Source organism: Ambystoma mexicanum, chromosome 3p (genome assembly GCF_040938575.1).
Source record: "Ambystoma mexicanum isolate Mex_15411 chromosome 3p, UKY_AmexF1_1, whole genome shotgun sequence".
NCBI classification, from domain to species: Eukaryota; Metazoa; Chordata; class Amphibia; order Caudata; family Ambystomatidae; genus Ambystoma; species Ambystoma mexicanum.
The window spans coordinates 947103110-947115932 of record NC_090925.1 but is presented as its reverse complement, the minus strand read 5'-3'; the positions used below and the strand labels follow the sequence as shown (position 1 = coordinate 947115932).

The 12823-nt window shown below is 48.7% G+C and overlaps 1 protein-coding gene across 1 annotated transcript in view; it reads right to left on the bottom strand.

Annotated features, from left to right (window-relative positions):
• EDEM2 (ER degradation enhancing alpha-mannosidase like protein 2) overlaps window positions 1-12823 on the bottom strand; it is a 411530-nt gene that overhangs the window by 48567 nt on the left and 350140 nt on the right. The window contains exon 10 of the mRNA XM_069652257.1: window positions 11121-11242. Within this exon, the coding sequence (XP_069508358.1) occupies window positions 11121-11242 (122 nt within the window). The remainder of the gene's footprint in view (window positions 1-11120; window positions 11243-12823) is intronic.

Sequence of the window (12823 nt, the reverse complement as noted above, 5' to 3'; positions counted from 1 at the left end):
CCTTTTTCATAGCATGGCCCGTACCTCCTCCAAGAGTTGAGGGATGTGCTGCTCCTGCCGGGCCAACAGAGGGATCCGCAGACACTTGTGTTGGAACTCCAGGATATGTCTGTGGGCGAGAGCGTCCAGCACCCATCTGTTCGTGGAGATCTGCTCCCACTCGCTGACGAATCTCGTAAGCCGGCCTCCCACTGGGGTGTATAGGTGGGGGCCCGACATCTTGGCCTGTTCAGTTCTGCTCTGGAGTCGGCGCCCCGTCTTGAGGGCGACAACAGCGCTGACCACCTCCAATGTAGGCTTTGGAACGGCCTCTGTAGGCCTCCTGGGTCGCGGACCAGGGGGGCTGACGGTACGACGAGAATCCTTTCATCAATCGGTTCGACTTTCCTCTGTAGGCGCGAAAGCAAGAGCAGTGTTGCTGGAGAGTGCCCAGGTCACGAGCCATCTCTGTATCCGCCTCGATGGCCTGCAAGGACTCGTCGACGGCCTTCCCAAAAAGGTTATCCCTGTCAAAGGACATGCCCAGCATCCTCGTCTGGACCTCCTGGTGGAAATGTGTGGCATTCAGCCAGCTTCGACGGTAGAGACAGACCCTGTTCCCCAGCTGACGGAAACCGGTGTCGGCAATGCCCAGAGACACCATGATGGCATGGTTCGAAGCCACCTCTCCCTCCTGCAAGAGTGCGATCGCCTCTATCCTTGTCGTCGGGCAGGAATTCCAGAATCGAGCACAGCTTGTACCACAGCTCCCTGTCGCATCTGGCCAGAATTGCCAGTGCGTTGGCCATCTTGATGGTCAACACCGCGGTGTAAGACAATCATTACTTACTGTAATAGCATTTCTGATGATTGTATCTGCTTAGATTCACATGCTGTGCATATAGTCCGACATCTAGTGGTAATCACGCAGTATTGCATCTTGTCTTTCGAGGATCGAGAGGGGACGTCGACATGGGCGTGCCTGTAACACTATCCCTAACATGACGAGTAGTGTACCCAAAATCTCTCACGTGTCGAGGTCCCTCCGATTGTATTTTTTTGCCGTGAGGGAGCCTTATGACTATTTTGAGTGAGTACAGAAAGAGAGAAGTAGTAGTAAGATATCTATGTTCCTTCCATCCGAGCTGGGAGGAAGGTTGGGCGCATGTCAATCTAAGCAGATACAATCATCAGAAATGCTATTACGGTAAGTAATGATTGTCTTGTGATGCTTGTTAATCTGCTTATAATCACACGATGTGCATAGACTAGCAAGCAGTACCCGGAGTTGGAGGAGGGATGTGAGCAGGAACAATAGTGAAGAGATGTCTTAGCACCGCTTGTCCCACCTGAGAATCAGACGTAGAGCGAGTATCCAGGTAGTAGTGTTTTGTAAAGGTGTGTACAGAACTCCAGGTTGCTGCCTTGCAAATGGACTCGAGAGGGACATTTGCAATGAATGCTAGGGAAGCCCCAGTACCCAGAGTAGAGTGTGTGCTAGGCTTGAAGGGCAGATCTCTCTTGACAAGAGTGAAACAGAGTGTGATGCACTTGACAATCCACTTAGAGCTGGATGATTTAGAGACAGGTACCCCTTCTCTACCAGCTACCACCGAGACGAAAAACTGGTTATTTCTTAGTGGTGTTGTTTTTCCCAAATAATAAACGACAGCCCTGCGCATATCTTGTGTGTGTGTAGGCTTCTTTCTGCCACGTTAGTGGGGTTCTGGAAAAAAGTGGGTAGTTCTATTAACTGGTACACATGGAACTTGAAAATCAATTTGGGCACAAACCGCGGGGAGTGCGCAGAACCACCTTATCTTTGTGGATATTGACAAATGAGTCTAGAACTGAAAAGGGCCTATAGTTTACTAACTCTTCTTATTGAAGTGACTGCCACCAGGAAGGCAGTCTTTTATGTGAGTACTTTAAGGCTAGCCTTATGCATCGGTTCAAAGGGAGATCTGATAAGTCTAGTTAATACCATATTAAGGTCCTATCCGGTAGCCAGGTTTGAAATCTGGGGATGAAGTCTTTTAACCCTTTCCATGAAAGCCTTCATTACTGGGATCTTCCACCACAAGACCTTTCTTTGGGACGTGGTGTACGCTGAAAGTGTGGTTAAGTGAACCTTCAGGGAATTAAAAACCAGGCATGAGTCCAGTAGATGAGTCAGGTACAGAACAATATGTGTGGGTGAACAGTCTGTAGTACTGATGTTCTTGTAATTACACCAGATGACAAAGCGTTTCCATTTATTGGAGTAGCAATGTCTGGTGTTAGGTTTCTTGCCTCCAAGTATATCAATGCATCTCTTAGGAAGTTGGAGGTGCTGAAATCTCTGACCTCAGGAGCCAGCCGCCAAGTTGAGAGTTTGCGGGCATGGGTTTTGGGTCTCTCTCTTGTGCTGTGATAGCATGTTGTATGGGCAAGGTAGTTTCATTGGAGGGGAGATTGACATCTCCATCAGATGGGTGAATCAATATCATTGTTACTGGTTCCTGGTGCATTTTGCATCACAACAAGTACAGGTATACAAAACATGTACAGACTCTCATTGCATTCAAGTTATTCATAGATATTTCTTACAATACCTTCTCTTAAGAATGAATTCAAAAAGTACATTTTTGCAATTGCTTCTTATTTTATTCTTATTGCTTTCTTTTTTGAAATCATATATAAAGTGTACAAAAATAATGACAATCATTAAAACATTAATGAAAGACGTACCATAAACTCTATATTTGAGCAATTTCATCCTATTGACCTATCACACAGCACCATTTTGTAATCACACATACCGACGCATCCATATCAACTGCATACATACCCATTCAAAAACCAATCATAACGGTGCAAAAACTCGCAACAACAACGTCTAAAAACAGAAAGGTCCAATAAATAGACCCATGATGCAGTAATATTTGTTGTCTGTCAATGCAGCGATGTTGTAACATATCTGGCATATATTATCAATTTTATTCTAATATACTCAATTGCCACAGTTATTTTTGTAACCAAAAAGAACAATTGAGATCCTAAAAAATGGAACTTGAGTTGTTGTGATGTCTATTCGAGTTTCGGGCATGGTATTAGGTGTACTCCCTCTACCCATGCCCTCGTCAGGACATACACAAGTATCTTCATTTAGATCACAATAGTAGGTGCTGAATCTATTTGGCAGATAGTCTATCTTGTCTGTATCTTCCATGGTCCAAAACTAAACTGCTTTCTTGGCAGTACTCATTTTGGGGCATCCATCAAGAAGACAGAGTAGATGTCCTTGTGTGTCAAGAGCACGTGTTGTGCTGTAGCTAATACCAGGTCGCTATTATATTGAGCGGCTCCACAGTTCCCTCTTTTAGTTGTATACTGGTAAGGCTCAATTTTGGTCCTTGAACGTGTGTGCCATAAACTGCTGACCGGCCCAGCTCGATGCCAAACTTTGGCTGTTGGTTTGAAAACTCGTATCACTGTTCCTCTGTATTATTGTGCTGCATCCGCGTCCACAAACTGGAGAACAGTCCTGCCAGAAGACAGACAGCTGTCGTGTAGTGCATCTTGTGCACAATCTTTTTGAGTAGGAGAGCAGGGGAGTAGGGGGGCAAAGCGTAAACAAATTTCCCTGATCATGTCATCCACAGACAATTCCCCTTGGAGCGGTTCCGAAAGTACCTGGAGGTGTAATCTGGGTATTGTGAGTTCTCCAGAGTTGCAAACAAGTCGATCTCTGGGATGCCCCATTCTGCAAAAACATTGGAGACAGTATCTTCGTGTAGTCGCCATTCGTACTCTGTGGGTAGCGGGAAGTCTCTGCCGAGTACGTCCGCCAGAAGATTGAGTTCCCCTGGAACATGTTAAGACAGGAGGAACATCTTGTGCTTGAGAGCCCACTTCCATGTGTTCTGGGGCAGTTTGGATAACCCCTGAAAGTGAGTGCACCCTTGCTTGTCCAGGTAATACACGGTTGTGGTACTGTCCGTGAGGACTAGTACTGTCTTCCCCTGTAACTGTGGCTGAAAGGCCTTCAGGGGTTTGAACACTGCTAACAGCTCCAACAGATTTATGTGATTGGATGCTACTGCTGGGGACCAAACACTGTGCGCCGTCTGCTGGAGGAGGTGAGCCCCCCACCCTGTGAGAGATGCGTCAATCGTGAGAGTGGCTTCTACTGCGGGGGTGGTGAAGGTCTTCCCCTTCACAGGGTTTTCCCTCGACTACCACTGCAGAGAGAACGAGGGCTCCCGAGACAACCACTAGATCGTCCCATAGTCCGCTGACCTGACACCACTGGCTGGTGAGCCACTCTTGCATGGGGCGCATGCGCAATCATGCGTATGGGACTAAATAAATGCAGGAGGTCATCATTCCTAACAGTCGCATGGCTTTGCGTACCGTCACCTCCCAACTGGCTACATATTGAGGGATTTGAAACAGCATGTTTTGAACCCTTTTGTTGGAGGGAAATACTAGGCCGCCTCCAGTCCGAATCAGAGTCCCCAGAAATGGTTTGACTTGGCTGGGGTCTAGGCTGGACTTCTTCTCATTTAATCAGAAGTCCAGACTGAAGAGTAGATCTATAGTCTTTTGGGTGTTTGATAGGCATGTTCTGTACGAATTCCCTCTTTTGAGCCAGTCGTCGAGGTAAGGATACACTTGGATGGATTAGCTGCGCAGGTGAGCCGCCGGTACTGCCAGAACCTTTGTAAATACCCTCGGGGCTGAGGCAATGCCAAAGCAAAGGACCTTGAACTGATGGTGCTTGTCCTCTATCACGAACCTTTGGTATTTTCTGTGCGCTAGCAACATTAAAATATAAAAGTATGTATGTCCAATGTTGCCATGTGATCCCCCTGTGTTAGCAGTGGGATTGCCTCTTACAGTGTTATCATTCGAAACTTTTGTGGTTTGACAAATTTGTTTGCTGGGTGCAAGTCTAGCACCGGGTGCATGTTGCGATCTTTTTTGGGTACAAGGAAGTACACTGAATAAATACCCTTGTTTACCTGTAGAACGGGGACAACTTTGATTGCGCCCCTTTTCTGCAGGATCTCGACCTCTTGCAGTAGGATTTTCAGATGTTCCGGTGACAGTCGCCTGGTCTTCGGAGGTCGGTATCGGGGGTGATCGGCTGAACTAGATACAGTAACCGTGGGTGATGGTCTTGAGCACCCACTGGTCTGTGGTAATTCCCTCCCATACGTGGAAGAATGATGTTAACCGTCCCCCGAGGGGGGAGGCATGGGAGGCGACCCAGATCGGTGAGTCATTTCTGATTGGAGGCCGGGGAGCCTCTATGGGTGGTGCTCCTACCCCTTCCTTTGCCACCGCACTGCCCTCTAGACCGATACTGGTTTGAGGCAGCTGACCCTGTCCTGAGGACCATGCGTTGCCCGCTCCATAATGATTGTGAGGGGAACGAGGGAAATATTAGTCTGCGAATAGAGCGGCGATAGCTTCAACCCCACTGCTGAAATGGCCTTTTAGTTATCTGGTTCAAGGACTTCAAAGACTCATGTTCTTTCTTTGCGGTTGCTAGTGCCTCATTTACCGATTTACCAAACTGGTTAAATTCCGCCACCGGTTTGTTAATAAGGGCCGCCTGCATTTCTGGTATGAACCCCGAATTTTTCAACCACGCGTGCCTTGTCAATATGGTACCTTGGGCCAGAGTTCGCCCTGCTGTCTCTGCAGCATCAAGGGTATTCTTAAGAATATTATGATTCACCTGCCTCCCCTCAGACACAATCGCAAGTAGGCGTGGCCGTGTTGGTTCAGGGATATCTTGCAGGCCTTCTTGGAGCAGATTCCACTGAACGTTGCTGTAGCTGGCCAACAACGTAGTATTGTTGCCAATTCTGGTGGAATAGGCTGCCGCAGTTGTGACACCCTTCCCCAGGGCATACCATTTTTTGCAGTCCTTGTCTGGCGGTGCTTTGCCTGTGGACAAGGGTTAATCCTGCCCTTCTCCTGGCCGTAGTCACCAACAGGGAATCTGGTGTGGTGTGTCCCTGAATGTAGAGGGGGTCTGGAATTGAGGGGTGAAAAAGCGTTTCCACCCTCTGGTTCACAGCTCTTGTTTGCGATGGCGTTAGCAAAGAAGGAGCGATATGCTGTTTAAAGGAGTTCATAAGGGTATAGCTTGGCTTGCCGGTGGTTTCTCCTGCAGAATATCCTCTGTGAAGTTGGTGTCTAGCACAGCTTCTTGCGTGGCAATCTGAAAATGTTCGGCAGGCTCCTTCACAATAGCATTAAATGCCATCTTGTCATCTACAGGGATGCCTATCTAATAGGAGATGAGGGAGGGTGCATGCCCAGTGTGTCTGGATCTGGTGCATTGGTTGGTGATAGCCATGGTACATTATCAACTGGCTGCTCATCCCCCCAATCTGGGGCCTTGTCAATAGGGTCCTCAAAGGGATCATCTTCCTGAACAGACAGGTGCTGAGGCACTTCCTCTGGTTCCGTCAAGTCAAACAACCTCCTCATGAAGGGGGCAGGAGGTCCTCTGAAATTTAGATACAGTGGGGTACAGGTCCTCTTCACTAGGCCTCTTAGGTGTGGTAAACCTTTCTGAAAAGTCTACAAATTTGGAAAGTCTATCCATACACCCTTCAAATATGTCTCTGGTCCATAAGGAGGAGCCAGAGGTGTCTGGAAGGGCTCCCATTGGGGGTCTGAGTGTTTAGTGCATCAAAATGTATCTGCAAGAGTCTTAACATTCAGAATAGTCTTCCTGCCTTTCTCGTCGTGTGGATGTATCCCTCGACCTGTCTTTGGGCTTATTAGCCGCCTAAACAATCTTTGCGAGACTCTCACATATGTTCGGGGTCTCTGGGAGTTAATTTGACTGTACTAATGGCTTCCCTGTAGTCGTCAACGTTGCTGGTGCTTTCTGCTTCGTTGCTCTCTGAAGAGGCGTCTCGACGCTCTCATGCATTTTGGTGCCAACGCCCTTGTCAGTAGAATGCCCGGACGCATGCCGCTTAGGCGGTTGCGGGGAGGGTTGCCGACCCTGAGGATTAGCGGGTTCTGTCGAGGAAATCTGCGTACTTGTTGGCGTCTTTGATCGTCCAGACGAGTCTGTCGAGGCGGTTCGGGGGTGGGAGGGGATGTGTGTTTACCTTTATGAGTAGCGTGTGCATTCCCGTCGCCGGGGGTGCACTGCCCATAGCAGAACTGGTGGCCTGTCTGCCGGGGCTGGGGACGGATGGCTTGGAGCGAGACTGCTCTGAAAATAGGTCGATGGAATCCGTGTCAGAGCCACAGCTGCTGCTCAATTCCTCGTCATTCTCGGTGCCTGTGGCGGCGGGGGAGCTACCCTCGGCCTGCATGATGGCGTAGCCCGGCCACCGTTGAACTCAACGCTCTTTAATCGTCTTAGGACGCAAGAGCTGTCAAGACCTACAGGATGCCTTGTGGTGATCGAGGGAGACACTTATTGCACCTCTGATACGTGTCCTTCCAAGGGTACTTTCCTTTACACGAAGGGCTAAATTTAAGGTGTCCTGTCCATAGCTCAGGTTTATAGCAACAGCAAAACCAGAAGGTCAAAGAGAGGGGAGAAGGAAGAACATCTTGAAAAGAGATAGAGCCCCGGACCCCTTCACCAGAAGGCTCGGCCAGGCCGTCGACAGCGTCGACCGGAGCACCAGCCGTCGCGGTCCGGAGTTGTCTTCCACTATCGGCGGTGTCAGATAAGTAGTCGTCGATGAAGGGGACGAATATATATATAAACTACTGGAGGTCATGGACAAAGATTTAATTTCCAATTTCTAAAAGCTCCGCATAAGGCTACCAGCTAGCTGGGCGGAAAAAAACAATCTGAGGGACCTCGACATGTGAGGGATTTTGGGTACACTACACGTCACATTAGGGTTAGTGTTACAGGCGCGTCCAAGTTGACGTCCCCTTTCGATCCTAGAAAGACAAGATGCAATACTCGGCGATTATCACTAGATGTCGGACTATATGCACAGCATGCGATTCTAAGCTGATTCAAAAGCATCAGAAATAACCTTCCTCCCCATGGTGTCCAGTTTCTTCCCTTAGGTTTCAGGAGGGACTGTGGATGATGAGGAATGGTTTGACAATGTCTTCCTCGTGGTCGCCGAAACCAGTGAGTCCGTCGACAGTTGCGACTGCAGACACCTGGGAGCGGACTCCGTCACTGGGTACTTTTTCTCCAGTCTATCCCATTTGGCCGGGACCATGCAAGGATTCTTCAATAGGGCCAGGCCTTCCTCCCACACATCGTCCAGGAGGGGCACAGCCATGATGGTCTTCCTCTTGGCCTCGCACCCCTGGTATAGGAAACTCTCCCTCTTAGTTTCCTCGGGCATAAAGCTGGAAAAGTTTGGAAGTTTTGGTGACCATGGAATGAAACAACCCCACCTGATCCGGTGGTGACGCCCTTGATTGTGAGGATCCGCCCATGGGACGATATCGTCGTCATCGTCCGTCTTTGCTGTGCCCGTCCCCATGTCCCCCATTGGGGGGGTGAGGAGGAGGGCACCTGATGGGGGTGTGGAGGTTGATAGGTTGATACGGGGGGCATCGGATGACGCTTCCTCTTTTTTGCCAGAGGCTCATCCGGGGCTGCAGGCACTGTGGCCTGCGGCACCCTTTTCTGGATTTCTGACACCAACGTGTGTAGGATCGAAAGGATGTACAGGGATACAACCCTCGGAGGAACTGCCGTGGTCAGAACACTAGGCCCCACGTCAGTGTTGCGGCCGCTGTCATCCTCCTCCACGTCCTTGTGGACCGTGTGAAGGGACTCCAGGTCTTTGTCGTCGGTGGATGTAACTTCAATGACCTGGGGCACGGCCTCCGCTTGGCCTGGGACTTCATCGTCCCGTCCCCACCCTTCTTCACCCTGAGAGGTTGGGGCCGGGCTTAAAGACGGCATCCTCTTCTCTGGTGTGTCAGCTGGCTTTGCCACCGCCCCATCTGAGACCTCCTGGGAGGTAGGGACACCCTGGGTGCAGTAGGTGCTACCTTCGCTGGGTCAGCCCCTTGGGCCTTCGAGAAAGTAGCGGCACCAGCTCAATCGTTGAGTACTGTCTCCTGCGCCGCTTGGGCCTTCTTGGGCAGGTTGGCAGCCGTTTCCTCCGTCCTGGGCTTCTCAGGCTTCTCCCGCAGCTTACGACGATTTCCTCTTTGAGGAGGTGCTCGAATGCTGGCTGGCGATGGAGGCGAATGGTGACGTTGATCGCGCCCTGCCCATTGAGGGACCCGCTTGTGCGGTGACCCCAACGGAAGCAGACTTGCAGCGCTTGACCTTGTCTTGGGCCCCCATGGATGGGGCGCCCTCACAGGACTTAGCAGCCCGCTCCGTTCCTGGGACCGGCTGGTCCTGGGTGAGGCATGACCCTGCCTGAGGCACTGGGCAGAGGCCATGGCGTTTAGCCACACCGACCGTCTACTAGGTCAGTCCTTCATAGTTTTCTTGGCGAGGCAGATCACACACTCTATTTCTTTGTGGTCCAGAAGAAGACAGTAGAGGCACTGAAGGTGTTTGTCCTCCACAAACACGCTCCATAGCCCGCATCTGGTGCAGCGCTAGAAGAGGGATCTTCCTTCTCTTTCTCCTTCATCATGGCCAGAAGGGCGGAGTAGGCCCAACGGCTTTCTGGAACCTTGGACGAAACTTTGACGATCCTTGCCCTTGAGCGGCGCTGAAATTCACTGACAAACGGATCCCATCTGTCGGCAGATGGGGAAGAGAGCACACAGGCTCTTTTTGACAAAAATAGAAACCTTTTCTGTCGAAAACCAAAAAAAACGTATAAGTAGCTCACGGAGCAAAACTCAAGGACTACCAACACTTGAACGTGCAGAAACAATCTGAAGATGGCTACCAGAGGAGGGGCTTAGGGAGAGGGCCGTCATTGGCTTGGGGGTAGTATGACCCAGAGTACTGTGATTGGTTTAGTGGAGAAATACAGTTTGTGTATGAAAGTGAAACTGTTTTTTCTTTTACCAAGGATTCCCGGCCTGACGACGGGGGAATATTCATGAGCATGCAAATATAAGCCAGACCATATGCTGGAGAACAGGGAAAAACCATGTGGGTTTTTGTCAGGGTGAAGGGGGCAGATGTATTGTGGGTGAATGGGTTTTGGGCGATAATATCCCATAGTGACTGAGGGGATGTCAGGTAGGGATGTATTGGACAGTGGGGATACCATGAGCGCCCGAGGGCAATCCTCCCACAGTCGAGAAGGGCCCCTTTCCCAGATGATTCTCCCTTGCTGATCCACCCCACCAGGATTGGGATCCAAGAGCGATGTCCCTCCCCTGGCCACCTGAGTTAGGGATCCCCGGGAATACAGTTTGGATGTTCGAACTAACCTTCTGTAAGATCACATTGCTCTGTTTATGTGTGTACCCTCCAGCATAACAATGTTTTGCTTTTGTAGAACATTCCTCATCTTTCTCCATCAGGCCTGCGGTGATATGAAACAAAGCACAGTAACCAGGCATTGCACAGCTCTTATCAAATTGTGGTATTGATGGAAATTAAATCATGGAGTACTTGAAAGGGGTGGGATAAGCACTAAAAGAAGTGGTTGCCTATAAGGTCACGGCAGCCCTCAGTAGCTGAAAATGAACTACTCTTCTTTGAACAATAACAAGCAATCATAAGGCTAGTCAGACTGCACAGCGAGTAGAGCGCTTGAATTGACATCCGTGCAGAGCCTGCAGACGCAAGTTCGAATCCCGGCAGGGCCAAACTCAGCCTTTCTTCCTTCCAAGGTTGATAAATGAGCACCACACACTGTGGGTAAGCAGCGCTCAGATGCCTGAGGGTTTGTAGCGCTATACAAATGCATAAACAAACCACATCTAGGCAGGAACTGTACACATCACCACACTATGCAGTCTGACATCTACCAAAGCCCATGCCACATGCTCCTGCATGTTATACGAGCGCAGAAGGTCGCACGAGTGCAAAGCTGGTTTCGAGGGAAATGCACATCAACCCTTCACCTCATTGATATCCTCTCTCTGAGCAATTAGGTAACTCTTGTGACTCATCTAATTTTCCTGACACACTCAAACCCTCACCGTAATGCCAAGGCATGTTGTGTCACATGTGGCTCCAGCTGGGAGGATCAATGACAAAAGTAACTTACCGTGGCATAGCCGCACTCCACCTTGCTGATTTTCTCAATGGACTCCACAGCATCTCTTCCTAGTTCCAGCAGTGTTGGGTCCCCTGTGGCTCTGTACAGATACATCGCACTCTCAATAAGTTCTGCAACGGCAAGTACAGAAACAGGTTACAGCACGGATATGTTTTTATTTTGTGTGTGATTTTAGGGAAGCGTGTAAAGGTCATTGGGGTATCAAAAACAGACAGCTACTTGAAGATCCATAACACCAGAAACATCACTTTCCACTTTCTCAGTACTACTGTTCCACTCCAATAACAAGAAATTGACCTCATGTTCTCATCAAACTAGAAATGGTTCCAAAATGATTTTATTTGATATGCTATTGGATTTGTTTGGTATTAGAAAGCTGAAAGCTTTATTGGCCTCAAAGGAGTTAAAATACATTGCAGCGACAAACTCTAATCAAAGTGAAATTGGCAGATTATCGACTATCTGAAAAGGATATCTGCCATCAGCTGACAAAGTTCCATTTAAAGCAAAACTGCCAAAAGATTATGAAATTAGTTATGGCTTTTAATCCTTGGCACAGAAAGTTAGGTGCTCATCACTGAAAAGGTGAAAGCCCACAGCCTCCAATTAAACCTAATTCTACCCTAAAGTGCCTTGGTAAAGTAGTGGGGGCTAGGCTGGGCTCTTAGGTCATCAGGAATTCTCTTCTACTCCTCTGGGTACAAAAAGACTTTAGACTCCTGAGGTGAGAAGAAGAGGGACACCACAGTGTCTTGTCTATGCGTTGTCTAGGTTTTAATTATTGCAGACTATGGTCATGACTGTTACTGCAAGTTAATTGGCCAATCTGCAAGTGAAACAGGGTGCATTTCGACTAGTTAAGTCGCATTCCCAAAAAGGTGACCATTATATTTTGTAATTTTGCTAATATGGTCAAATCCAACCATCATGTTAGGCAATGAAAGCATGCAACGAGATAGAAAAGGGTTCTTTAATGCAGACTTACTTTGTCCACTGATACAATAAATACAATTTTCAAGTGCAAACTCATTGAAGTAGTACTTTTTAGTTGACTTTTTTTGAGCGGGCAAGTCATTTCCTTTAAGTTCTCTTCCTCAAAAACCTTCACCAGGTAATTTCAGACTGCCCATTGACAATTAAGCATACCAGCCAAATATAACCCCCAAACTGCCCTCAGCATAGAGGTTAGTTGCCTTGTGTCAGTTACGATCATCAATTGATGATTGGTATATCACACTGAGGTTATACAGAAACAGTTTTTTGGCAGGTCTGCCGTGGTGCCCTTTCAGTGCAGTGAGCAATACTTCAGCGAGTCTGTCACGACGTAAACCCTTCCACCCCCAAACCTCTCAGTAGAAACTGCTACCTTAGAGGCACTGAAAAATCAAATGGCTAGCCACCAAGACAAGTGCCATGTGCTCATCACAGATGCCACTTGGAGGTGGTCTGTGCACACTGTTGGACGAGGTTCTGTAAGGGCAAATCCTCATCCTTTGCATGGAAATACCCAACCCATGTAACCTAGCCAGCCAACGTGTGCTTTGCTGAGAGTACCTCTGCTATGGTTCTTGCCATTTGTATTTACATACTTGTACTGACAAAGTTAGATGGGGAACATAAGATAAGTTCCACCAGATGGCTACATGTTACCGGGAACACCATATTCCACTAATGGGCTTCTATGTAGCAAC